General features: G+C 51.6%; 2 protein-coding genes across 5 annotated transcripts; both read left to right on the top strand.

Annotated features, from left to right (window-relative positions):
• The first annotated feature begins 10,161 nt into the window (after positions 1-10,161).
• ACP5 (acid phosphatase 5, tartrate resistant) lies at positions 10,162-13,852 on the top strand. Of its 2 annotated transcripts, none has more exons than XM_036459772.2 (5): positions 10,162-10,302; positions 11,309-11,575; positions 11,749-11,876; positions 11,995-12,340; positions 13,251-13,852. In XM_036459772.2, exons 2-5 carry the CDS (start codon positions 11,309-11,311, stop codon positions 13,500-13,502), a joined length of 993 nt encoding a protein of 330 aa, XP_036315665.1. In that variant the 5' UTR covers positions 10,162-10,302; the 3' UTR covers positions 13,503-13,852. The 2 variants fall into 2 exon arrangements, with proteins under 2 accessions (XP_036315665.1, XP_045445227.1); XM_045589271.1 differs by lacking the exon at positions 10,162-10,302 and adding an exon at positions 10,978-11,085.
• Positions 13,853-20,811: 6,959 nt separating this feature from the next.
• ELOF1 (elongation factor 1) lies at positions 20,812-26,372 on the top strand. 3 transcript variants are annotated; one of them, XM_036459788.2, is made up of 4 exons: positions 20,812-20,911; positions 25,148-25,281; positions 25,405-25,475; positions 25,769-26,372. In XM_036459788.2, the coding sequence occupies exons 2-4, from the start codon at positions 25,166-25,168 to the stop codon at positions 25,831-25,833; spliced, it is 252 nt and encodes an 83-aa protein (XP_036315681.1). In that variant the 5' UTR covers positions 20,812-20,911; positions 25,148-25,165; the 3' UTR covers positions 25,834-26,372. The 3 variants fall into 3 exon arrangements, with proteins under 3 accessions (XP_036315681.1, XP_036315684.1, XP_036315682.1); XM_036459791.2 differs by lacking the exon at positions 20,812-20,911 and adding an exon at positions 20,927-21,096; XM_036459789.2 differs by lacking the exon at positions 20,812-20,911 and adding an exon at positions 22,003-22,134.

Below are 26,372 nucleotides of genomic sequence, written 5' to 3'. Positions count from 1 at the left end.
CAGCAATATTTATAATGGCCAAGGTTTTCAACCTAGGTGTCCAACAATACACAAATGGGTAAAGAATGTGTGATTTTATATACATATATACTGACACAATATTATTCAATATTTTTTTATAAAAGAATGAAATCTCCCAATTTGCAACAACATGGATGGACCTAGAGGGTATTATGCTAAGTGAAGTAAGTCAGAGAAGATGAATACTGTATGATTTCACTTATATGTGGAATCTTAAAAAGCAGAACAAATGAAAAAAACAAAACAGAAACAGACCCATAAATATAGAGAACAAGCTGATGGTTGCCAAAAAGGAAAGGAAAATGGGAATATAAATAAATAAATGGCAAAAAATAAAGCAAAAATAAACAAATAGTAAATTCTCACCTGAGGATATTTTTCCATTGATCTTTTAGAGAGAGTGAAAGAGAGAGGAAAAGACAGAGAGAAACATCGATGTGAGAGAAACACATCGATTGGTTGCACCCTTTAGCTCTCAGCTCCTAGTACCTCTGCCCCACCCACTAAAATACTTTCTAATAAATTTGCCCATTCTAGGTATTTCATATAAATGGAATCTTACACTATGTAGGGTTCTTCCACTTAGTATAATATTTTCAAGGTTCGCCTATGTTTGTAGCATGTATCAGTATTTCAGTTCTTTTTATTGCTGAGTAACATTTCATTATATGGATGCACTATGTGACATTCTTAAAATGACAAAACTATAGCCCTAGCCAGTTTGGCTCAGTGGATAGAGCATCAGCCTGAGGACCAAAGGGTCCCAGGTTCGATTCCGGTCAAGGGCGCGAACCTTAGTTGCAGGCTCCTCCCCGGCCAGAGCCCTGATCAGGGCGTGTGCAGGAGGCAGCAAATGGATGTGTTTTTCTCATATGGATGTTTCTGTCTTTCTCTCTTCCACTCTCTAAAAATAAATGGAGCCCTAACCAATTTGGCTCAGTGGATAGAGTGTTGGCCTGCGGACTGAAAGGTCCCAGGTTCAATTCCGGTCAAAGGCATGTACTTTGGTTGCAGGCACATCCCCAGTAGGGAGTGTGCAAGAGGCAGTTGAATCAAGGTTTCTCTCTCATCGATATTTCTAACTCTCTATCCCTCTCCTTTCCTCTGTAAAAAAAAAAATATATATATATATATATATTTTTTTTTTTAAAATAATAATAATAATAATAAAATAAGTGGAAAAATATCCTCTGGTGAGGATTTAAAAAGAATAGGGGGAAATGACAAAACGATAGACATGGATAATTGATGAATGGTTCCCAGGTGTTGGAGGTGACTGGCTATAAAAGGGTAGCAAGAGGGATCATTGTAATGGAACTGTTGGGTGTCTTGATTGTGGTAGTAGTCACACAACTTTACTCACATGATAAAACCAGTGCATGTAAATCTGGTGAAATTGTATCAATTTCCCTGTTGGGATAGTGTACTCAAGTTATGCAAACTGTTACCATTGGGAGAAAGTGGGTGAAGGATATACTAAATCTCTCTGTTATTTCCTACAACTGTATGCAAATCCACAATAATAACCAAGGTGGGTTTTCTTTTGTTTTGTTTTTAAGTGTCACTAAAGTTTGACCCACACTCAAGGGAAAGGGCTCAAGCATTTGAAGGGAAGATTATAGACTGAATATCTGTGTGTCTCCCCAAATTCATATGTTGAAGTCCTAACCCAACGTGATGGTATTAGACATGGGGCCTTTGGTCGGTAATTTGGGTCACATGAGGTCTGAGGGTGGGCCCTCATGATGGGATGGTGCCCTGAGAAGAAGAGACACCAGATGTATCTGCCCACAACCCAGGCTCCCTCCATATGAGGACATAGCAAGAGGTGGCTGTCGGGAAGCAGGAAGAGAGCACTCACCAGTAATTACTGTAATTGGCGGGCACCTTGATCTTGGATCTTCCCAGTCTCCAGAACTATGAGCAATAACTGTCTGTCCTTCAAGCCACCTTGTCTGTGTTTAAAATCTTGAGCTGTTGCTGAAACCGGTTTGGCTCAGTGGATAGAGCGTAGGCCTGCGGACTGAAGGGTCCCAGGTTCAATTCCGGTCAAGGGCATGTACCTTCATTGCAGGCACATCCCCTGTAAGGAGTGTGCAAGAGGCAGCTGATCGATGATTCTTTCTCACTGATGTTTCTAACTCTCTATCCCTCCCTCTTCCTCTCTGTAAAGAATCAATAAAATATATTTTTAAAAAAGAAAGATCTTATAGACTGAATATGTGTGTGTCTCCCCAAATTCATATGTTGAGTTGTCGAAGAATGAGAGCAAAGAATGAAACCCATCACATCAGAGATGTGTCACAGAGGCGGCAGTGTGCTGGGGTTAAGCCTGAGCTTTGCAGTTGGAAAGAACGGAGTTCACCTTGGACAAGCCACTTGAGCTCTCTGAACCGCCGTTTGCTCTTCTGTGGAGTGATAATGCTGTTGTGAAGCCGCCTTTGAACTGCATGACACACGGGCCAGCATGAGATGAGCCTCGGTGAGAAGGGCAGGTGCTGCTGTTGTGTGTGCGGTTGTTCATGCGATGACACTGTGGGGCCCGATCCCCCACGACCTCAGGCAGCAGGCTGACGGGCTTGGGCCTCCTTCCAGAGCTGGGGGCCATGGAGAAGGGGAGCAGGGGAGAGGCAGGGAAAGATACCCTGGAGACGGGGATGGACAGGCAGGAATCAAAGGCCGGGGCAGGCCCCCAACGCCCAGGTGATGGGGTCTGGCCCTGGGTGGTCGCCATGGGGATGACAGGTGTGAGAGGAAGAGAGATGTTCAGGACAAGTATAGGCTTGGTAACCCCATGACCCAGGTTGGGAGGAGCAGTTTAGGGGATAAAGAGTATATCAGGAGTTCAGTTTTGACCTAGCTTTGTAAATAAATGGCAAAATAAATAAATAAATAAATAAATAAATAAATAAAAATAAATCCCTTCTTTCTGCCCAGGATAACTTTTTTTTTTTTTTTTAATTCTCACCTGAAGATATTTTTCCATTGATCTTTTAGAGAGAGTGAAAGAGAGAGGGAAAGACAGAGAGAGGATCACTTGAGAGAAACACATCGATTGGTTGATGAGCCTGCAGCCAAGGTATGAACTCTTGAGCCCTGAAGGGGAACCGAACCTGGGACCCTTCAGCCCACAGGCCACGCTCTATCCACTGAGCCAAACCGGCCAGAATGACAGTTCTCACTGCCTCTTCCTGAAAAACTCCTACTGGTCCAAAGACTCCTCCTTTTCTGAAAACCTCTCTCTGGAAGCCGACACAATCTGCAGTTTCCTGAGAAGAGCGAAGTTCATCGGTTACCCTGCAAACATCTGATGCCCACACATGCACTCCTCACTCCTCTGGGGAGTCTCGAGGACAGTCCTTGGCTGGATCCACTGCAGGACCCTCTGCGGGCGCAGTGGGCACCGAAAAGGAAGAGCGGGCAGCCGATGTCGCTGCAGTTCAGGCTGTAGCCACACGAGGGCAGCGATGACCAGGTCAAGGATCTGGAAGGTATTCAGGCTCCGGCGTTCCGCTTTTTCTTTTTCTTTTTCTTTTTCTTTTTCTTTTCCTTTTCCTTTTCCTTTTCCTTTTTCTTTCTTTTTCTTTTTATTTTTCTTTTTTAATTTAATGAGTAAAGGGGTATAACTCCCACGACCCAGTTTTTTTCCAGGCACCCAGTGGGAGTTACGCAAAACCTAAATCAGATCAGTCCCTCCTCTACTGAATTCTCCACTGACCCCACCTCACCGGGGATAGAAGCGCCGCCCCCACGGCCCCCCTCGGCCCCCAGCCGACCCCCGCACACTCCCTCCTTCCCTCCCCGCCTTCACGTCCTCCCACTGGCCCCCTCGCTCCCTCTGCCCCAGCCTCACTAGCCTTTCCGGTCCTAAAACTGAACAAACTCCTTAGTGTCTGGGTTTGGGGTCAGCTGGGTGCCTACAATAACCCATCCTCGGAGTCACTTTGTAAATGTGTGATCCGTTTAAGCGATGCCTGGAGAAACACGTTCCTTTTCAGCCTGAGTTCCAGCTGCAGCTGCTGTGGGACTTTCACACTGGCCACCGGGCCGGAGGCCAGTGGTCCATATTTGGGTCCATGTGGAAATGCAGGGGGTTGAATTCGCTTAAACATTTTATTTTTCCCTTTTAGTATGAGTACTGAGACACTTTTATTTTTTAATATCCCAAGGAAAACAATCTTAAATATAATAATGTTACATGAAATAAACTTTAATATCTCAAGAAAAATGATTTTAAATATAATGATGTTACATGCAATAAACCTTAATGTCTCAAGAAAAGTGATTTTAAATATAATAATGTTACATGCAATAAACATTAATATTTCAAGAATAGAAGGATTTTAAGTATAATAATATTACCAAAACTGTACTAACATAGTATAATAACACAAAAGTTGTAGGAAATATTAAAAATCTGCAAATAACAGGATTATTTCTATTATAGTCTAAAATATTTTCTCCCTCTGGCTCTATTTTTATTCATTGATTTGTGTTGTTCATTATATTCTACAAATGAGTGAGATCATGTGATATTTATCTTTCTCTGACTGGTTTATTTCACTTAGCGTAGTGCTCCCCAGTTCCAGCCATGCTGTTGCAAATGGTAAGAGTTCCTTCTTTTTTATAACAGCGTAGTAATCCATTGTGTAGATACCACAGCTCTTTAATCCACTCATCTGCTGATGGGTACTTAGCCTGTTTCCAACTCTTAGCTATTGTAGATTGTGCTGCAATGAACATAGGGGTGCATATATCCTTTCTGACTGGTGTTTCTTGTTTCTTCGGATATATTCCTAGAAGTGGGATCACTGGGTCAAATGGGAGTTACATTTTTAATTTTTTGAGGAAACTCCATACCAGTCTGCATTCCCACCAGCAGTGAAGGAGGGTTCCTTTTTCTCCACATCCTCACCAGAACTTGTAGTTTATTGATTTGTGATGATAGCCATTCTGACAATGTGAGGTGGTACCTCATAGTTGTTTTGATTTGCATCTCTTGGATGATCAGTGACTTTGAGCATCTTTTCATGTCTCTTGGCCTTCTGTATGTCCTCTTTCAAAAAGTGTCTATTTAGGTCCTTTGTCCATTATTTTAATTGGATTGTTTCTCTTCCTTTTGATAAGTTGTGTGAGTTCCCTATAAATTTTGGAAAGTAAACCCTCATCAGAGATAACATTGGCAAATATGTTCTCCCATGCAGTGGGCTTTCTTGCTGTTTTGTTTATGGTTTCTTTTGTTGTGTAGAAACTTTTTATTTTGATGTAGTCTTGCTTAAATATTTTAGGTGGCCTTTATTAAAGTGATACATTTTATTCTTTAATCTGCTAATTGCCACACCAAGCAAGCCCTTCTGCGGTCCTTAGCAGTTACTATAAATTTGAAAATTAAACATATAAATAGGGGCCAATGTATTATCTTAAACATTCTGTACTGCTTCTAAACTCAGTTATCAAATACTCTTCAATTTAAAGTTATCAGCCTGAAATCAATTAGTTGTCTCTGGAAGGAGCCACAAAAAATATCATAAGCTTGCCCTGGCTGGTTTGGCTCAGTGGAAAGAGTATTGCCCTGCAGACTGAAGGGTCCTGGGTTCGATTCTGGTCAAGGGGATAGGATTGGGTTTAGGGCTCAGTCCCCAGTAGGGGGCATGCAGGAGGCAGCCAATCAATGATTCTCATCATTGATGTTTCTATCTCTCTATCCCTCTCCCTTCCTCTCTGAAATCAATGAAAATATATTTATTTTTAAAAATCTGGTAAGCTTGTTCCCTCCAAAGTGGTGGCCAAAGTGGTGGCTGAGGGACCAGAGTAGGGGGGAGGCTCCTCACTGTAAACTATTTGGGATTTTAAAATTGAGATTAGGGGAGGGGTCTCCAGCTTATACACATGATGGCCCTGGCCGGCAGGCTCAGTGGTTAGAGCCTCGGCCGTGCACCCCAGGGCGGTGGGCTCCATCCCAGATCAGGGCTCCGTGCCGTGGTTGCAGGTTCAGCCTGCAGGATGCCTGCAGGAGGCAATAGATCAGTGTGTGTGTGTGTGTGTGTGTGTGTGTGTGTGTGTCTCCCTCTCTTTCTCCCTCCCTTCCTTCAACGCTCTCTAAAAATCAATGGGAAAAAAGTGTCTTTGGGTAAGGACCAACAACAATAATAATAATATAATAATGGTAATAATAATGTTCAGCAGCGGCAGCTGGCTTAGAGGGAGCGATTGCTCCGGGCGAGGTGTTACCCCGCCTGTTCCACCTGCGGCAGGTCCTCTGGTCCACACCGCATCCTGAACTGAGCGACGGTAACATCATCATGTTAAAGATGAAGAAATGAGGCCCCAGAAGGTATGGTCCCAGCCAACAGCCCTACAGACGCATGCCGTCAGAGGGCGCAGGCAGGCGGGAGCACCCTGGCCTGGCCGATCAATGATTCTCTCTCATCATTGATATTTCTATCTCTCTCTCCCTTCCTCTGAGATCAATACAAATATTTAAAAATATATTTGTCACCAGCTTATAATGTTTAAAGAGGAATTAAGTAAAGAAATGAATAAAGTGGAAATGAACAAAGTCCCAGAGAATACCACTCTTCATTTGGGTCCTGTTGGCATCAGTGTAGCACCGAGCACTTGCAGTTTTGTATCAAGATATAGTGTGACTGCCCTAAGTGGTTTGGCTCAGTGGATAGAGCGTTGGTCTGCGGACTGAAAGGTCCCAGGTTTGATTCCAGTCAAGGGCATATGCCCAGATTGCGGGCACTGATCGATGTTTCTCTCTCACTGATGTTTCTGACAATCTGTCCCTCTCTCTTCCTCTCTGTAAAAAAAATCAATAAAATATACATATTTTTAAAAGATATAATGTGCATGGATAGCGAGGTAGGCAGGTAGATGTAGACAGTGATAGAGAGATATCAGTAAACAGAAATATAAAGATAGATGTATAGTCAGTCAGATGGTATACATTTGTCTTTGACTTGCTTTGTTCCAGAATGATTTTTTTTAAATGTTTTTATTGATTTCAAAGAGAAAAGGAAAGGGAGAGAGAGAAACATCAATGATGAGAGAGAATCATTGATCGGCTGCCTACCCTGGGGATCAAGCCCGCAACCTGGGCACGTGCCCTGACCAGGAATTGAACCGTGACCTGGTTCATAGGTCGCTGCTCAACCTCTGAGCCTCGCCGGTCAGGCCAGACTGATTTTAAAAACACAGTGTGGAGCCTGTGGAGGAAAAGAGCCACATGCCAACCTGACAAGCTCAGGGAGGGCCTGCGTAGCTGTCTTGCAAACTCAGAGACCTAAAAAAACCACAAAAGATGGTTTGAAAATTAAATATCTAACACAAACAGGTTATAGTGGGTAGTCATTTCCTAGACCGATATTTCACCTGACAAAGATCAACTTAGATCTTCTTTACTGAGCCCATCTGCCTTCCTGCGTCTAAGATAACATACCTGTGAGATGTCTGGGTAACTTGTAACTTCCCTTTTTCCGGAGCCCCTGGGGCACAACCAAATGTGGTGGGCGCCAGGACAGATGCCCCACATTCCTTCGTTATCATGTTAATTGTTCCTGCACTCACCTGAGTGAGTACACGTCCTTCATTTTATTTTTATCCAATCCCAGGGGTTTCCCTCCACTTTGCTTTCTCCCACCTCCTTACTCCATCACCAATGAATTTCATGTAACCCACCTATGTCCCTCCTTTGATTGCAATGTATAAATAGAGAAATGTGACCCGCCATTCTTCGAAGCATTATCTCAATCCGCTGAGGTTCTGCTCCCCAGCATATGTTGATAGTTTGGCTCAAATAAGCTCACTAACATTCTTTACAGGTTTCAATGGTTTTTTCGTTAATGACCCCATCTTCCAAACCTGTCACTCTCCAGATCAAGCGCCCACTCCATAGCTCCAGGACCTTGTTCCTACAGCCCCTTCAGCCTCCGTTCCCCACCTCCTGACATCTCCCAGTGGCCTCTTCCCCCCCCCCGCCCTCCTCAGACCCCTCCTGCCAGTTGGTGCCCACCTCCCCTCACTGACCGGTGCTTGTCAGAGGAATGTTAGCCCAGTGCCCGCCCTGGCCCCATTGAATGTGCACTGGGTGTCCACTCAGACCTGCACCATGGGAACTCCCTGGGGGAGGATAGGGAAAGGGTGCTTGACAATGGTGGGCACTGAGAAGTAGGTGCTGGGGTGCTAACTGTATCGGGGTTGTCTGAGGAGGTGGCACTTCCGCCAGGTACTCGATGGCAGAGGGGTGGGGGGAGCGGGTCCAGTGGGGAGAACAGCGAGAGCAAAGACCCTGAGGTGGGAATAGCTGCCTTCGTGTGACTGGAGGGCTGCGACCAGGATGTGAGAGAGATGCCCAATCTAGCCAGCGGTCACTGAAGTCTCTCTGAGATGCTCCAGGGCAGATTACCAACCACAGCAGCACTGACACTGGGCCCGAAGCCGCCGGCACGGAGTTGGTGGAATCTGCTCAGGGCATGAAGCCAGGAGCGGGTCCGGGAGGCTGCACATTCAAACCGGGGGGAAGTGGAGTCCTGCAGGGCACCCCTTCGCTCCATCCTCCCCCACGTGAGCAGCTGCCTTCGTGCGCCTGGATTCCAGAGGCCAGGGACACCCCGCAGGGAGCCAGACCGAGACGTTCTTATCCCAGCGGCCATCTGTCTGGTGCAGAGACCAACCAGAAAGATGTGTGGCTTGTCGGAGCATGATAAGGGGGACAGGGAAAAATGCAGCAGGAGGGGGAGTCCGCTGGGGGTGGAGGGTGCATTGTAGATAAAGAAACTTGAAATCAGCGGGAAAGGAGCACAGGGTTGGGGGGGGTGGGATCTGGAAAGCGAAGAGCCTTCTAGGCAAATGGAACAGCAAGCGCCAAGGTCCTGAGGTCAGAGTGTGGCCCTATTCCAGGAGAGTAAAAGGCCAGAGAAGAGCAAGGGGAGGACACAGAGGTGCCAAAGGAAGAACCCAGCCACAGGGAGAATTGATTGACGTGGCCGTTGGGAAGCCAGGCAGGGCTGGAGGGGGCAGGAGGCTCTGAGCCAAACCCTGATCCACCCTCACAGAAAACCAGCAGAGCAGGCACCCCTGGCAAACGGAGGGAGAACAGCGGGTTCAGAATCCGGGGGATGACAGAGCGATAGTCAAGAACCCACAGGTTTCACTGCACAGGTTGCACAAAGTCGTGTGCACACGCTTTTGCATACTTTTTAATTAAAATATATATAGTTAACACTTTAAGACTATAAAATAGTATCACTAGCATCCCATTTTTGTTTCTTATTTTTGTTTTTTGTTCATTTTCACCCAAGGATATTTTTTTCCATTCATTTTTAGAGAGAGTGAGAGGGAGGAGGAGAGACACACAGAAACACTGATGTGAGAGAGAGACATCAGTTTGCTGGCTCCTGCATGTGCCCCGATCAGGGCTGCCAGGGATCAAGCCTGCAACCCAGATAAGTGCCCTGGACTGGGATCGACTGACGCCCTTTCCATGGAGCAGAATAGGGGGTGGGGGGAGGCCTGCAGGAGGCAGCCGATCAATGATTCCCTCTCATCATCAATGTTTCTATCTCTCTCTCTTAAATCAATAAATTTTTCTTTTTAAAAAGGAGGCTGGAAATGCCGAGTTCTGGCTCCCCAGGGGCCTTTGACGGACATGATTTGGGATTCTTCCTAAGGAAGAGTTGACTCACTGGCCCTCACACCCATTTTAAAGACCAGAAGACTGAGGCTGAGGACTTCCTCCCCAGACGGCGGCCCGGCCCAGGGCAAGGCCCCTCCCACCCCCGGACCCGGGCTGGGCTGCGGCGCCCAAGTGTGAAGCGGGCGGCGGCTCCGGCCCCGAAACCGCGTCCGGAGCCCCAGTCTGTGCGCCGGGGGCGGGGCGGCGGGCAGGATCCGGGGCGGGGCTCCCGCCAGGTGGGAGCAGGGCCCGAGCACCCCTGGGTGCACACCGGGGCCACCCCTGGGCCACCCCTGGTGCACCCCGAGCTCAGGGGCCGGGGGCCGGGAGGCCGGGCCGCCGCCGCCAGGGGCAGGGCAGCCCCGCTGCGAGCGCCCCGCGCGGCTCCCCGGCGCCTGGCGGTGACCTTGACCCCGGGCCCAGCCAACCGCAGGTGAGACCCGCCCTGCCGGTGCGGAGGGAGGGGTCCCCGGTCCTTGTGACCCGCTTCCTGTTGGACTGCCCGCCGCCTGGGCGACCCGCGCCTGCTCACCCCGCGGGGCTGGGGCGCCGCCTGAGTGCAGCGGCCGTTCCGGCCAGAAGAGGGCGGCCGCGAGCGCAGGGTAAGTCCCGGGGCCGGGCGCCGGTCCCAGCGGCTGGGGTTCCTGGGGAGCCTCCAGCCCCGCGCAGGGTGAGGGTTAGAAGCCCGAGGTCACATGCGGCGCCATCAGCTGCCTCCTGCCTGGGTTCCTCCTGCAGGAATGGGAGCAGGGAGGGGAAGGGTGTGGGCAGGACTTCCTGGAAAAGGGGACCCTACTGTTGGGGGGTGGGGGGGTGACCCTGGGACACACATACTCAGATGTTGTCACACTCACAACCCACACCACACACACCATACACACACAACTCACGCTGGAGACACAGTGCAGGCACACACAACACCACCCAGGCACCAAGCAGGGACTCCCAACCATCGCCCCACACAGCTCCTGGCACACATCACAGCCACCGGGGCCTGGCCTGCTGGGGGACACGGGACTGCCAGGCAGACATGTGACCTCAGCGGCTCAGACACGCCGGACACAGGCCGGACCTGGCTGCCGGGGCGCACACAGCGTGCAGAGCGGCGGCTCAGGCCCCGGCACAGACAAGCCCCCGGGGCAGAGCCGTGACTGCCAGACCCCCGTCCACCCGCCCGCCCGCCTGCCCGCCGCCCCGGCTGGGGAACTCCAGGGCTCACATGACCCAGGGGGAGGCTCCGGGAACGGCCCGGAGAAACTGCCTCATCCTCGCCAATGACCCGCTTCCGCCCCAGAGCATAAAGGCTCGGTGACCCCGGCCCGGCCCGCCTGGAACGCAGCTGCCCCTCGGACGGTGCCAAGCGGCCGGCCAGTGCCTGCGCCAGGGTGAGTGCCGGGCCGGGTGAGGGCGGGCAGACGGGCCTGCGTGGCCGCCCTTCCTGGCCCCTGGCCGGCCGCCACCTGCCCGCTCAGCCTCCCGGCCAACCTTGCCCTGACGTCCGGGAACTAGGGCACCCGGAGGGGGGTCCCGCCGGCCCACAGCGGGGCAGGGGTCTCCTGCCCACGCCCCTCGGCACCAGGTCCCCGGACACTGGTCTCTCGCCCCCAGATGGACCCAAGGACAGTGCTGCTGGTCCTGCAGGCCCTGCTGGCGCTCCCGCCCGCGCGTGGCGCCGCCCCCGCGCCCGCCCTGCGCTTCGTGGCCGTGGGGGACTGGGGCGGCGTCCCCAACGCCCCCTTCTACACCGCCCGGGAGACGGCCAACGCCAAGGAGATCGCCAGGACCGCCAAGATCCTGGGCGCAGACTTCATCCTGTCGCTGGGGGACAATTTCTACTTCACGGGCGTGCGGGACGCCGAGGACAAGCGGTTCCAGGTGCGGGCCGCGCCGGGGCGGGACACCCGGAGGAGCCGGGCCAGCTTCCCCCTCCGGGCGAGGGCGGCGGAGGGAGGCCGCCCGCCCACGTCTCTCAATGCTCCTGGGTTGGTGGGGGCATTGGGGTGCTGCTTGACACCCTGGGGTGGGGGTGCCCCTTCTGTCCGCTGCAGGAGACCTTCGAGGATGTGTTCTCCGACCCCTCCCTCCGCAACGTGCCCTGGTACGTGCTGGCGGGCAACCACGACCACCTGGGCAACGTCTCGGCGCAGATCGCCTACTCGAAGGTCTCCAAGCGCTGGTGAGCCTTCTCTCCCCCCACCCTTCCCCGCCCCCCGGGCCTCGCTCAGGGGCACCAGGGGCCCCGCGGGCCCGAGCGGACCCTGGGGCAGACCCTCTCCACCCCGTGCCCTCCCCAGGAACTTCCCCAGCCCTTACTACCGCCTGCGCTTCAAGATCCCGCGGTCCAACGTCTCCGTGGCCATCTTCATGCTGGACACGGTGACCCTGTGTGGCAACTCGGACGACTTCCTGAGCCAGCAGCCGCAGCGGCCCCGCGACCCGCAGCTGGCCCGCACGCAGCTGTCCTGGCTCAAGAAGCAGCTGGCGGCGGCCCAGGAGGACTACGTGCTGGTGGCCGGCCACTACCCGGTGTGGTCCATCGCCGAGCACGGCCCCACCCACTGCCTGGTCCGCCGGCTGCAGCCGCTGCTGGCCACGTACAAGGTCACCGCCTACCTGTGCGGCCACGACCACAACCTGCAGGTGAGGGGCCTGCGGGGGGGGGGGGGGGGGGGGGCAGGTAAGGGGCCACCACCACAGTGGATGTGCCGCGTGGCACATGGGGATCCTCCTGTCGTTTGGGGGATCCCCCCACCCAAATGTCACGCTCCCTCACACTCTATGTTCTTTTTTATTTTTTTTATTTTTTATTTTATTGATTTTTTTTACAGAGAGGAAGAGAGAGGGATAGAGAGATAGAAACATCGATGAGAGAGAATCAGCTGCCTCTTGCACACACACTCCCTACTGGGGATGTGCCCTCAACCAAGGTACATGCCCTTGACCGGAATCGAACCCGGGACCTTTCAGTCCGCAGGCCGACGCTCTATCCACTGAGCCGAACCGGTTTCGGCCACACTCTATGTTCTTTTTTTTTTTTAACCAATATATTTTATTTTTAATATATTTTATTGATTTTTTACAGAGAGGAAGAGAAAGGGATAGAGAGTCAGAAACATCAATCAGCTGCCTCCTGCACACCCCCCACTGGGGATGTGTCTGCAACCAAGGTACAAGGTTCGATTCCTTGACCGGAATCGAACCCGGGACCTTTCAGTCCGCAGGCCGATGCTCTATCCTCCGAGCCAAACCGGTTTCGGCGCACACTCTATGTTCTTTAACCAGGGAAAGAACCCCAAGTTTCCCCCCAAAGCTATCATGATGGCTACCAGTTGCCAGTGGCTTACTCAGGGCAGACGTGGGAAGTAGGATCCATGCACTCCTGCAGGTGTGTGTGTGGGGGGGGGGGGGGACTGAGGCCCTCAGGGGGTGTATGTTGCTTTCCCAAAGTGACTGGAGAGCCTGGGCTGCGGAGAGGTGGGCACCAAGCCCGCGGTCGGCCTCCGGGAGGGGCCGGGCTGGGGGCCGCCCTGACCCGAGCCTCCGCCCGCAGTACCTCCAGGATGAGAGCGGCATCGGCTACGTCCTGAGCGGGGCCGGCAACTTCATGGACCCCTCGCGGAGGCACTTCCGCAGGGTCCCCAGCGGCTACCTGCGCTTCCACTACGGGGCTGAGGACTCGCTGGGCGGCTTCGCCCACGTGGAGATCGGCCCCAAGGAGATGAGCATCACTTACGTCGAGGCCTCGGGCAAGTCCCTCTTCAAGACCAAGCTGCCCCGGCAAGCCCGGCTGGGGCGCTTGTGAGGGGCCGGAGGCGGAGAGACTCCCCTGCCAGTGCCGTGGTGGGCCCCCCTGGGACCCCCACACCTTGGCAGGACTTCTCAGGGGAACCACGCTCTTGAACCTGGCATCCTCCTGTCACTGCCAAACATTCAATAAAAGAATAGATGCGCCCTGGCCGGTGTGGCTCAGTTGCTTGCGTGTCGTCCCATACACCGAAAGGTCGCCAGCTCCATTCCTCATTAGGGCCCGTGCCAGGGGGTTGCCTGGCCCCAGAGGGGGAGCGTGCAGGAGGCAGCCGATCCATGTTTAGCTCTCATCAAGGTTTCCCCTCTCTCACTTCCTTCCTCCCACTCCCTCCCTCTTTCTCTAAATTTTTTTTTTAATTGTTAATTGTTACCAATAAAAACATTAAATAAATAAATAAATAAATAAATAAATGCAAGATTGCAAATGTCCCTTTCCTGACCCTGGCGAGTTGCATCACCTGAGTGTCTGCCCCCGCACCCCTTGCTGGCCTGTAACTCCATCTCTTACCCCCATCCGCAGCCAGCTGGGCCCCTACATGGATATGGCTTTAAGGAAGGACTGAACGAGGTGCACCGTTCCCTTCCTCCTATTCTCCCACAGATAGGCGTCTCCTAGGCCCTAAGGGACCCCACAAGGCTTGCAACCAGGGGAGCAGCTAGCAGCAGCTCGTCCCAGGCTCACCCCCTGAACCTGTCTCGGTCCCCTTTTCTCTGCCTTCCCAGTGAGCCTTGCAAAAGTGCCTCCCCGAACCCCTCCTTGTTTCACTGTTCTGAGTGTGCCTTTGCTTCTCAATAAATTCTTGCTTGCTTTGCTGCACACACACACACACACACAAAAAAGGCCAAACGGGGGGAGGGGAGGGGAAGGTACAAAACAAGCCTTCCTCTCCCAGCCCAGCTCCCCAGGGGCAGCCACACCGTCACTGGTGCCTCCATCAGCAAAACATCCTTCTTTATGCAAAACAACACCGTCCCCACTCAGTGCTGCACCTGCTTTCTAGTTAACCACAACCCTTCTTCCTCCTTAACCACAATTCAGCTGTCCTTAACAGAACACTCATTTTGTTCGTTTCAACACGAAATTGCTAATAAGGTCACGTGGCTCAGGGTGAAGTCTCCCATCACCTCCCTCTCTTTCCCGCCCCCTCTCCTAAAAAGAAACAATTTTTAAAAATCTATTTTATTGATTTTTTTACAGAGAGGAAGGGAGAGGGATAGAGAGTCAGAAACATCGATGAGAGAGAAACATCGACCAGCCGCCTCCTGCACACCCCCTACCAGGGATGTGCCCACAACCAGTGTACATGCCCTTGACCAGAATTGAACCCGGGACCCTTCAGTCTGCAGAACGACGCTCTATCCACTGAGCCAAACCGGTTTCGGCAAAAGAAACAATTTTTTATAAGGGCTTTGTTTCCTTCCATATATCTCAATGCAAATAAAGACAAGTATGAATGCCTTTGTCTCCTCACTGATCTGCACCTGGCTTTGTGTGTGTGTGTGTGTGTGTGTGTGTGTGTGTGTGTGTGTGTTTTCCAAACCAACTTTATTTAGGTGTAATTGACACATTGAAAGCATACAGTTCCAGCCAGGCTGGTGTGGCTCAGTGGTTGAGCATCCGCCCACAAACGAAAGAGGTCATGGGTTTGATTCCGAGTCTGGGCACATGCCTGGGATTGGGTCTCAATACCCAGTAGAGGGCCTGCAGGAGGCAGGCTCTCGTTGAAATTTCTGTCTCTCTATCCCTCTCCCTTCCTCTCTCTAAAAAAACTAATTAAAACCATGTTTTTAAAGCACACAGTTCCATAAACACCTACCACAGTTTAGATACAGGAATAGGCATGTCCCACACCCCCAAAGGTAGGTTCCTGTTCCTGCCTGTTACCCTGGAGATCTGCCCATCTGCTCTCCGCGCTTCCGCCTCTTTCTGTGGCCACAGCTACGGAGGCCCCACCGTGTGCCTGCTCCACGGCCTATCGAACCAGCCATCTCCTGAGGGCTGCCAGGATCGCATCCAATTGCTATCCTCAAACAAAGCCACCATCAATCACCCTGTCCCTGTTTCCTGCATGGGCGGGTAAGTTTGTAGAATAAACAAGACACATTCCAAAGAGCAGGACTGCCGTTCTTGTGTGTGTGTGTGTGTGTGTGTGTGTGTGTGTGTTTTCTTCCTGTTGCCATTCCTTTTAACAGGCACAGAGCTTCCACCTCTGTCACCCGTCCCTCGCTGGGGCCCCGTTGGAATCTCCAATCTTTTCCTTTTACCAACATAGCTATGGAATTGTATGCAGTCCTGGACCCAGGCTTTTGTACATCTGTGCAAATATGTATGTAAAAAAAAAGTCCAGAAGTGGAATTGTGGAGGGCCTGTTTCTTTTTCTGTAAGAGGACTTTTGATTGATTGATTGATTGATTGATTGATTTCATGGAGACAGCAAGAGGGTGGAAGGGAAGGAAGGAAAGAGAGAGAGAGAGGGAGAAAGAAACATCAATGTGCTGTTCTACCCATCCATGCAGTCACTGGTTGCTTCTTCTATGCCCTGCCCTGATATCGAACCCGCAACATTGACGTATGAGGACCACACTAGCCAAGTGAGCTACCAGCAGGACTCAGGCCTGTTTCTTTCTTTTTTTTAAATATATTTCTTATTGATTTCAGAGAGGAAGGAAAAGGGATAGATAGAAACATCAGTGGTGAGAGAGAATCATTGATTGGCTGCCTCCTACTGGGGACCAAGCCCGCAACCCAGGCATGTGTCCTTGACTCAGGACCCTTCAATCCGCAGGCCGACGTTCTATCCACTGAGCCACACCAGCCAGGGCTCAGGCTTGTTTCTTGTGGTGGAAGCTGAAGGCTGCAGAGAAGCAAGTTCCCCTTTGGGAAAGTTGAGTAACAACCACCAGCTCCAGCCCAGTCACCAAAACTTCTCCTTTGATCCGCCCTCATCTGCTGCTTCAGCTGCTCCAGGGCAGGGACGCCAAACAGCCTAGACACAAAGTCACCGAGGCCACTGCTGGCAGGAACCCGGGGAAGGGGCGCCTTCCGGGGGCTACTCAAGAGATGTCCAGCCGGGACCAGTTTGGCTCAATGGATAGAGTGTCGGCTTGGGGACTGAAGGGTCCCGGGTTTGATTCCGGTCAAGGGCATGTACCTTGGTTGCGGGCACATCCCCAGGAGGGGGTGTGCAAGAGGCAGCTGATCGATGGTTCTCTCTCATCGATGTTTCTAACTCTCTATCTCTCTCCCTTCCTCTCTGTATAAAATCAATAAAATATATTAAAAAAAAAAAAAAAGAGATGTCCACAGGGTTGGATCTGTTACAAGATACACGTGTTACTGCTAGAGTTAAGCAAAGCCATCCTACCCAAAGACCAGCCCTAAGCACTTTCCAACTGCCTTTACCCGGCTGGCATTCTTACCAGCCAAGCTTTATGCCAAAATAAAAAATAAAAAAATTCTAATCCTGACCGCGAGGGAAGGGCCACGATCAACCTTGCTTCTCGGAGGACATTACGGAAACTGAGCGGGTTGCGTGCCCAAGGTCATGCCAGGGAGTTGGCAGACTCTCAGTCTTCACCGAGACAGTCACCGCCGCTCACAGCCACCCTGCCTCTTCCCACTGACTCAGAGGCTCTGGGCAGGGATGGTCTGAGTCAGCGGGCAGCCCCATGTGCTATTGGTGGGGCCTAAAGCGTGGAATTAGCCCAATGTCCTGGTTCACGGGGCCCAGCGCGTGGAAAGGAGAAGTGACACATCAGAGTCGACACGGGGAGCGAGTGGCAGGGATGGGGTTGGCCCCTCCTCCACAATGGCCAAGTACTGAGTACTGCTACCAAGCACCAAGGACCGAGTCCTCTGCAGAGAGCTGGGGACCCAGGAGCACCCAAAAGAATAAGGCAGGGTAGGCAGTCCCGCTCAGAGAGCTTGGCTCCGGCTCAGGGAACAATGCCACCCAGCATGCAGCCTTTGTTAGAAGGATGCCTTCTCATCGGCAAGGATTAAGATAACCGAGTTCCTCAGGGGCAGCTGCAGAAACCACTGTCCTCACTCTTCCTGAGCAACCACCTCTGATTCCGTCACCAAGGACAGTATCAGGCCCCTCTCCACTCCCCACGCCGAGTGCCAGAATGGGCACCATCTCCCTCAAGCAGCAACAGGTTGTCTCCAGAGAGTCGGGCCACACCCACCTCCTCACCCGCTTCCAAGAATCATGAATCAGAAGGTGAGAGACCTGCCTTACCACACAGCAAAATGCACCGTCATCAGAACAGCACAATAGCCCTGATCAGGTTGGCTCAGTGGATAGAGCATTGGCCTGAGGACTGAAAGGTCCCAGGTTCGATTCCGGTCAAGGGCATGTACCTTGGTTGCGGGCACATCCCCTGTGGGAGGTGTGCAGGAGGCAGCTGATCAATGTTTCTAGCTCTCTATCCTTCTCCCTTCCTCTCTGTAAAACAATCAATAAAATATATATATTTTTAAAAACAAAAAACAACAAACAAAAAACACAGCACAACATTGCCCTGCTAAAATGAAGCAAAGCTGTCAGGTGGTGTGGCTCAGCAGTTGAGTGTTGACCCAGAAACCAAGAGTTTACCGGTTCAATTGGTTTGATTCCTGGTCAGGGCACATAACCAGGTTGTGGGCTTGATCCCCAGCAGGGGTTTGTGCAGGAGGCAGTCAATCAATGATGCTCCTCTCTCCCTCTCTCTCCCTCTCTAAAAATAAAAAATACATATTTTGAAAACATTAAAAAAAATATAAAAGCCAGCATGACACTGGCTTCAGGAAAATGTCCAGAGGGAATCCAGAAATTCTAAGAACACACGAGAATGTGATGTAGGTTAAAGGTGGCATTGCAACTTTATAAGAAAAGGGATAATTTGCCTTGTTGAATTGCCCAGAAGACAGAGCTTGAACCCTACTTCCAACCATATACAAGAATAAATTCCAGAGGAATCACATATTTCAGTGTAAAAATAAAAGAGTAGAAGATGAAAATGAGTATCCCCACAAAGCTGTCAATGAGGTGGTTCATAGTAGTTCTATTCAACATAGTCCCAAAATTGGAAACATCCCAAATGTCCAGCAATAGTTGAAAGGATAAACAGCCTGGTATCCTATCTAATAAAAAGCAGATATGCTAATTGACTCTCACACTGTCACATAAATGGTGGCACCCACAGCCAATCAGGAAGAAATATGCTAATTTACTGCTCTATCCTCAAAGATGGCGACACCACAGCCAATAAGGAAGAATATGCTAATTAACTGCCATGGCCTTAAAGATGGCAGCGCCCACAGCCACAAGATGGAGGTGTCCAGTCCCCTCAGCTGCCCAGCCACCCAGGGCCACCCAAGGCTCAGTAACCAGGGCCAGCCAAGACTTGTGCTGCAGGCAGTGGCAGCAGCAGAGGTGTGATGGAGCATTACCTTCCCCTGATTGCCAGGTTGCCTCCCACTCCTGAGGGCTCCCAGACTGTGAGAGAGGGCAGGCTGGGCTGAGTGACCACCCCTTCCAGTGCATGAATTTTCATGCACTGGGCCTCTAGTATCTTCATAAGGGAATATAATTCAACATAGAAAGGAACAAACTGCTGATAGATACAACATAGACTTGAAGGTAGTAAGCTGAGTAAAATCAAAAGGCTACGTATTATATTATTCTGTTCATGTGACTTTCTGAAAAAATATAAAGCTATAGGAAATAAAAACAGAGCAGTTGGTGCCAGGGTCTAGGAGCAGGGAAGGAACTGATACCAAGAAACAGCAGGAAACTTATTGGGGTGATAGAAACATTCACTATCTTGATTGTATAGTTTCACGTGTATATCCATATGTCAGGACATAAAATGTCAGTTTAAATACAAGCGGCTTATTATCTGTCTATTATCCTATAAAATAAAAGGCTAATATGCAAATTGTCCTCTCCATGGGGAGTTTGACCAGGGGGCCCCATCTGCCCTGACCCCACCCAAACAGAAATTCATGCATGGGGCCTGTAGTATTGTTACAGAAAACCAGAGAAGAACCAAGCAACGCTTAGAGAGATGGAGTTACATTTATGTGCAGGCTCAGAGGAAAATGTCTTTCAAATTCTGGGCCCCAAAATAGAGGAACTTTCCCTATTTATATGTTTTACCTTCTTTATCTCCAAAATATGGGGTGTTTCTGGCCCCCTTTGCAAGTTCTTTTAAGAGCCCCTATGTGCTGGGGCTTTGAGACCTCAACCAAAGGCTTGGCCTGGCTCCAGCACCAATAACTTCGTCTGGGGAATGTTTATGGCCTCTCTGGAGTCGTCTTATTTTTCTTATTATTTAAGCAAGCAAGGCTTTACAGAAGCCAAAATAGCAGGGTTAAAGTTTTAAACAGCAGTTTTTATATAAGATGGATGCTCCATTATCTCAATAAAGCTGTGAAGGAAGGGAAGGAGGCAGGAAACACTACCCTTCAGCAAATAGAGCACTGTTCATAGGCCATGGCAGAGTTGCACAATGACTTATGTGGCTACTGAAAACAAGCGTTATCTGTATGTGTACCGACCGTTAAGGGGAAACAGCAGGTTGCAAGGCAGCGGCTCACTGTAGGATCCCATCTGTGTGTGTTCAGGTTTGTAACCAGCACTGAGAAGGGGGCTTCCAAGGGTAACACTGCCCCCTCGTGGGAACCTTGGGAACAGGTCCATTTGACACACATGTCACAAGTTTATTTTCCGGAACACTCCAATGAAACAGTTCTTACCAAGGTCACCAATGACCAAAGGCAGAATTGTAGCAAGACCCAAAGGTTGTTCACGTTGGAGAAGAGCGTCTTACAAGCTCCCCCCGCCCCCTGATCCAGCCATAGTAGTATTTGCATCTCCTTAGCACCAGGACATTTTATTATTTATTTATTTATTTATTTTTATAGCAAAGGTGGAAATGATTGAAGAACAAGCACAGACTCCCCCCCGTGGGGAGGGTAAGGAGTCCCCAGCTCCGGGATAGTTTACTAACGTGTCCCACGTTGGGGAGAGCTGGGTGGGCTGCGAGGGGCTGGGGTTTGAATGGGGAGAGGCATCCCCAAGAGGATTCTGCGACCCAGGACAGGATGCCTTTCCAGCTCAGGGATGGCCGAGCCCAACGGCCCTGAAAGGCGGGAACGAAGAGAAGTAATCCTCTAACGCGCTCAAGCCCACGCGCAGGCGCACTGCGAAACTCCCGCCGGCTCCCCTCCCCTCCCCTCTACCCCATGAGCACGCATGCGCACAGAAAGATGCTGGCGGAGGCGGGTCCTGCTATTGGCTTATCCCGGCTGCGGGTGGGCGGGACGTAAGGGCCTAAGGGGTTCCGCTTCCGCTGAGAGGCGGAAGTCTCTGTCTCCCGGGTGAACGAGGCTGTCGCCAGGAGGGAAGGCTGGTGCAGGTGACGGTGCACGCGGGAGGGCGTTGGAGCCGGGCGGGCCGGGTGCTCTTCGACTCGGGGCGGCTCACGGGGTACAGGAGGGGGCGCCGAGGGCCCGGGGGTTGGAGGGGGGCCCGTCAGGGAGCTTGACTCCCCCGGGTCCCAGCCGGCTGAGCGCGCTGCTCGGAGGCGCCGCCGAAGCCTGGGTGAGCCTGTAGGGACCGCCCGCCCTCCGCCTCCAGAGGATCGGAGGCCGACCCCCTTCCGTCCCTCTGTCGGCGCGTTTGGCCGAGGGACCTGGGGCTTAATGGCAGGCCAGTCCCCTGTTCTGTGGTGGGTGGGGTATTGTAGTCACCGGGTAAAATGAGATGGGGCGGGGTGAGACATCTCTAGCGTCTGATTCTGGAGACTCATTTGTTCATTCAACTCGGAGTTACTGAGCACTTAATGCGTACCCGTCACTATGCATCCTGGGGCTTCAGCAGCGGGCAAGTCACGCCCCGACCCCTCTCAGAACTGACATCTCAGTGTGGGTAGATCTGGGGTGAGGCTCAGAAATCAGCCTTTTCGGAGGGCCCCCAGGTGATTCAGTTGCAGGGGGTACCCAGGGCTGGACTTTGGGGGGGAAACTGCCCTGGTGAGTGATAGCACGGGCTCCAGAACTGACTACACCTTACTGAAGTCTGCAGGGTTTTGTGGGGTCTGGCTGCTGCTTCCCGCTTCTGCCGCATCTCATACCCATCTCCCCGTTGTTCAGGAGCTTCCGCTGTATCAGTCTTTCTCTTTCTGGAGAAAAGCCTTTGCAGTTGCTGTTCCCTCTGCCTGGACTGACTACCTTGCACAGTGCCTTCTCGTCCTCATTCAGGTTTCATCTTAAGTGACTTACGCAGAGGTCCTTCCCACGCTGCCCTTATCTGAAGCAGCCCCATTCCGGAGGTGTTTCACCTCGCCCTGGTATTGACCTTGTAGGGCTTACCAATGTTTGGAGTGATTTCCATAGAAGTTTCACCAGAGCAGAAACCTTGCCTGCCTTGATTGCAGCATTGGTGTGGTGTAGTGTTGGGCCTGGCGTTACTTTATTCACTCATTGGCTCAGTAAATATTTGTTGAGTGCTAGCTCTGTGCCATGAACAATTCTCGGCTCCGAGGATACGAAGAAATGCCAAGTCCCTGGCCTCGTGGAATTTACATGTGGAGGTGCAGGGAGACCAATGGGGAGGCTGTTGTGATCACCCAAGCCAGAGATGACCAGGACTCTGGACTCAGACCAGGACAGTAGCCCCGGAGGTGGTGAGAAGTCAGGTTCTGAGTGTGTTTTAGAGGAGCAGCGGGATCAGGATCAGATTAAGAGCTGGGTGTAAGAGAGAGAGGAATCAAGGATGAGTCCGAGGTTTTTGGAAAGACTGATCTGCTGTCTGCTGAGACGGGGAAGACTGGGAGAGAGCAGGTTGAGGTGTCAGGAGCTCAGTTTTCGACAGGTTACTTTTAAACGTTGCTTAGCATCAGATGGAGGTGTGACCAAGACAAGCAGAGGGTGAGTCTGTGGTTCAGAGGTCACATCAAGGCCAGAGAGGCCGGTGGCATCAGTGTGGAAGAGGCATGGAAGCCTTGAGGCTGGGTGAGATCTCCATGGAGGGGAGTGTCGGCAGAGGAGAGGGGCCCAGAGACTGAGCTTGTGGGCCCCTCGTTAGAGAATCGGAGGGAGGTCAGCAGCAGAGAGTGAATCAGGGGTGTAAGATGCAGGTTCTGAGGGTCCCATGGGAAGGGCAGGAAGAGAAAACCAGCGTCCAGTGCCCTGAGGAGTGGGGACTGCCCCTGGGGCGGGCAGCATGAGGCTGGTGGTAGAGAGTATGGGAGGGAAAACAGCTCTCCTAGCAACTGCAGAGAAGGAGGTGTTTTGTTTTGTGGTGGTTTGTTTTTTGATTTGCTTTTTAATTGTTTGTTAATGACCTAGTAGAGACAGAAAATGTGATGTTGGGATCCAGGGCACAAATTGTTTTTATGGGGACCTCGAACATCCGTCCAAGGCAAAGGAGGGAAGGCCACATGGGATGTGCTCTGCCCGCTGTTTTTGTTTACAAAGTGACTTGGACACATCCACAGTTAAAATTGAGGATGTTGCCACGACGTGGATGTACCTAGAGGGTATTATACCAAGTGAAATAAGTCAGAGAAAGACAAATGCCATATGATTTTACTTATATGTGGAATATAAGATAAACAAGCAGCTGTAACTGGTTTGGCTCAGTCACCCTGCAGACTGAAGGGTCATTGATGTTTCTAACTTTCTATCCCTCTCCCATCCTCTCTGTAAAAAAAAAAAAAAGATAAACAAGCAAACAAAACAGAAAAGACTCATAAATGTGGAGGACAGACTGATGGTTGCCAGAGGCAAGGGGCTTTGAGCTCGCTGAAAAAGGTGGAAGGAATTGAGAAACATAAATTGGTAGTTACAAAATACTTATGGGTCTGTAAAGTACAGCCTAGGAAATTCAGTGTAATACTGTATGGTGCCAATTGGGTACTGGGAATATCAGGGGAATAGTTGTAAAGTATATGATTGTCTAACAACTATGTTGTACACCTGCAACTAATACAAAATAATGTTGAATGTAAACTGTAATGAAAAGTTTAAAAAAAAATTTTTTTTAATATATTTTTATTGATTTCAGAGAGAAAGAGAGAGAGAGAGGATCATTGATTTTCTGCCTCCTACACCCTGGGCATGTGCTCTGACCAGGAATGGAACAGTGACCTCCTGACACTCAACCACTGAGCCACTTGGCCAGGCTTTAAAATTTTTTTAAATGAATGAGGATGTTACATGGAAAGTGATTGCTACATATGAATGAAATTCTGGCCTTTCTTCTGGCAGATTGCCGACCTCCTCTGTCATGGAGGAATGATCACAGAACCAGCAGTGGAGAGAGAGAGAAAGACAGAGTGTGATTGGGAGAGAGGGGGAGCCCATTGGAAGGCTCAGGAACGGTGAATGCAGAGCCTTGAGCCCAGCGCCTGGCATAGAAATTCTTCCAGTGGTCTCTGCCTCCAAGACATATGTCCCAATGGCACCTGACTCATTTTTAAAAAAATATATATTTTATTGATTTTTTTACAGAGAGGAAGAGAGAGGGATAGCGAGTTAGAAACATCGATGAGAGAGAAACATCAATCAGTTGCCTCTTACACACCCCCTACTGGGGATGTGCCTGCAACCAAGGTTCATGCTCTTGAATGAATCGAACCCGGGACCTTTCAGTCCGCAGGCCGACACTCTATCCACTGAGCCAAACCGGTTTCGGCACCTGACTCATTTTTAACAACTCTGTTCTTCAGTGTTCGACACAGCCCCTGCCCATCACAACCTCGGAGGTCGTTCTGGACTCTTCCGTCTCTCGCCATACCCACTAATCCCACTGATTTCTCTCTTCAGTCTTGCCAGCTGCTTCTCTCCTCCCCAAACAGCCCTGTCCCAGTTCTGACTTCCATCTTTGTCCAGACTTTTTACCTGTATCCCTCAGTCCCTTAAAAGCACAGGGTGAGGTTGTTGTTTCTCTCCCTGGCCATCAGGATCCCTCTGTTCCCCCTTCAGCCTGCCCTCCCCCACTTGCGTGGTCCCCAACTGCTAGCCCAGCACTCAGATACCTGCCCCTCAGCCCTCTACGTGGCCTTTCTCTGCTTGAAACACGTCTCTGTCCAGTAACCCCTCTTCTGTGGATAGGCTGCCCACGGAGCCTGTCGGCGTCTCTGTCAAATCCCTTGATGTCATTCTCTGGGGTGGTCCTGGCGTGTCTTTTGACAAGAGGAGCAGCTGCTCCTAGAAATCATCGGCCCCAGAGCACTTGGGCTCTGCCCAGCCCCGGGCAACTGGCCTGTCAGTCACTTGTGTTATCCTCCCCAGGAAGAGTGGCCTCCTGTGTAGGTGCCAGCGATGGATGGACCACAGGCAATGCAAGCACTTAGGATTCTGTCAGCCCCTGTGAGGTAGCAGCCTCATCTCCCTGAGGCACAGAGAGCTCAAGTAACCTATTGGAGGTCATTAGTAAGTAGAGGGCGGGGCAGGGGCAGAATCTAGAGCCTGCTCTCACCCCCTCTACCCAGAGTGCACCGGAATTGTCTGCCGTCCCCAGAGGGTGCCCCTGTGCCAGCCCTCCCCTCACTGTGCCATCTGGACCGTCTTCCCGGCCTGCTCCCGGAGCATCTGGAGGGCCTCCTGGGTCCCGTGAGTTGTTGACATCTGCCCTCCTCCCCTCACAGGTTCGCCCTCCTGCAGACATGGGGCGCAGAAAGTCCAAACGAAAGCCACCCCCCAAGAAGAAGATGACAGGCACCCTAGAGACCCAGTTCACCTGCCCCTTCTGCAACCACGAGAAATCTTGTGACGTGAAAATGTGAGTGGGGCCTGGGGGCCGGGAATCCTGCCTTCTGGGGCCTTCCGCCCTCAGTCGGGAATTGGCTCCCCCTTAAACTCAGGCCTCTTTGCTTACCAGTCCCTCCATCTCCCCCCTTTCCAGGGACCGTGCCCGTAACACCGGAGTCATCTCTTGTACCGTGTGCCTAGAGGAATTCCAGACGCCCATCACGTGTATCCTTGGGAAACTGGGCTTTACCCAGGGGTGAGGGTGGGGTGGTCAGGGCTGCCCTGCTCAGGATGGGCTGCCCAAGGGCAAGGGGTAGAACCAGCCTTTGCACCCGGGCCTTGCTGTGCATCCTGCGCAGGGCTGTGGCCACCCAGAGGAACGGGTGCTACCTGCTTGCTTACGTGGGATGATAGTGTGCAGGGCAGGGGTCTGGCTGACGTCAGCGTGAGCAGCAGAGGTGTATACGGGAAAGGGAGGTGTTGGATGCCGGGAGTTGCCCTTGACTTCAGCGGCTCAGATCTGTCAGAACCAGTGGACGTGTATAGTGATTGGATAGATGCCTGTGAGGCCGCCAATCAGTAGCAAAACAGAGGACCCACCCCCTTAGCAGCTCTGTTGCCGAGGACCAGCCCACTGGGTACCAATCCAGAGACATTCCTGAGGTCCAGGGTGTGGGTCCAGGGCCTTCGCAGCCCCTGCCTGTGTGTGCAGTGGATGTGGATGTTTGGCTGCAAGTATGGCCATGGGGGTGTGCTCAGGGGCAGGGAACTCCGGGGACCTGAACTGCCTCCTTGGCTCCAAAAGCCTTTGACTTGCTCCCCATTTGGACCCCTGACTCCCTGGCTCTGGAGCCCTGGCTTCTCCAGGGGCCAGTGTCCTGACATCCAGGGTGAGGCAAGCCCACAGAGACAGTCTCAGGACTCTCCGCCTCCTCTCCCCCTCTCCAGCACCTTGCCTGTGTGAACTGGACCCACGCCCTCCTCTGCCTTCGAAGGACTGGCCTGGGACTCAACACCACTGGGTGGGGGCCCCGGTTCATGTGTAGTTGCTTTTATAGAAGAGGAAGGGGCTGGGATGGGGACTGTTAGTCACCAGCCCTTAAATAAAGCAGCCGATGCAGA

The sequence above is a fragment of the Pipistrellus kuhlii genome, unplaced genomic scaffold, assembly GCF_014108245.1.
Source record: "Pipistrellus kuhlii isolate mPipKuh1 unplaced genomic scaffold, mPipKuh1.p scaffold_m20_p_30, whole genome shotgun sequence".
NCBI classification, from domain to species: Eukaryota; Metazoa; Chordata; class Mammalia; order Chiroptera; family Vespertilionidae; genus Pipistrellus; species Pipistrellus kuhlii.
Note: the sequence above shows the minus strand (reverse complement) of the source record. Positions and strands in the feature narration are given on the sequence as shown.

Coding starts and splice junctions, on each gene's coding strand:
- ACP5 (XM_036459772.2), top strand. CDS start 11,309: ATGGACCCAAGGACAGTGCTGCTGGTCCTGCAGGCCCTGCTGGCGCTC. Junction 11,576..11,748: donor CCGAGGACAAGCGGTTCCAG/GTGCGGGCCGCG, acceptor TGTCCGCTGCAG/GAGACCTTCGAGGATGTGTT. Junction 12,341..13,250: donor GCCACGACCACAACCTGCAG/GTGAGGGGCCTG, acceptor CTCCGCCCGCAG/TACCTCCAGGATGAGAGCGG.
- ELOF1 (XM_036459788.2), top strand. CDS start 25,166: ATGGGGCGCAGAAAGTCCAAACGAAAGCCACCCCCCAAGAAGAAGATG. Junction 25,282..25,404: donor AAATCTTGTGACGTGAAAAT/GTGAGTGGGGCC, acceptor CCCCCTTTCCAG/GGACCGTGCCCGTAACACCG. Junction 25,476..25,768: donor ATTCCAGACGCCCATCACGT/GTATCCTTGGGA, acceptor TCAGCGGCTCAG/ATCTGTCAGAACCAGTGGAC.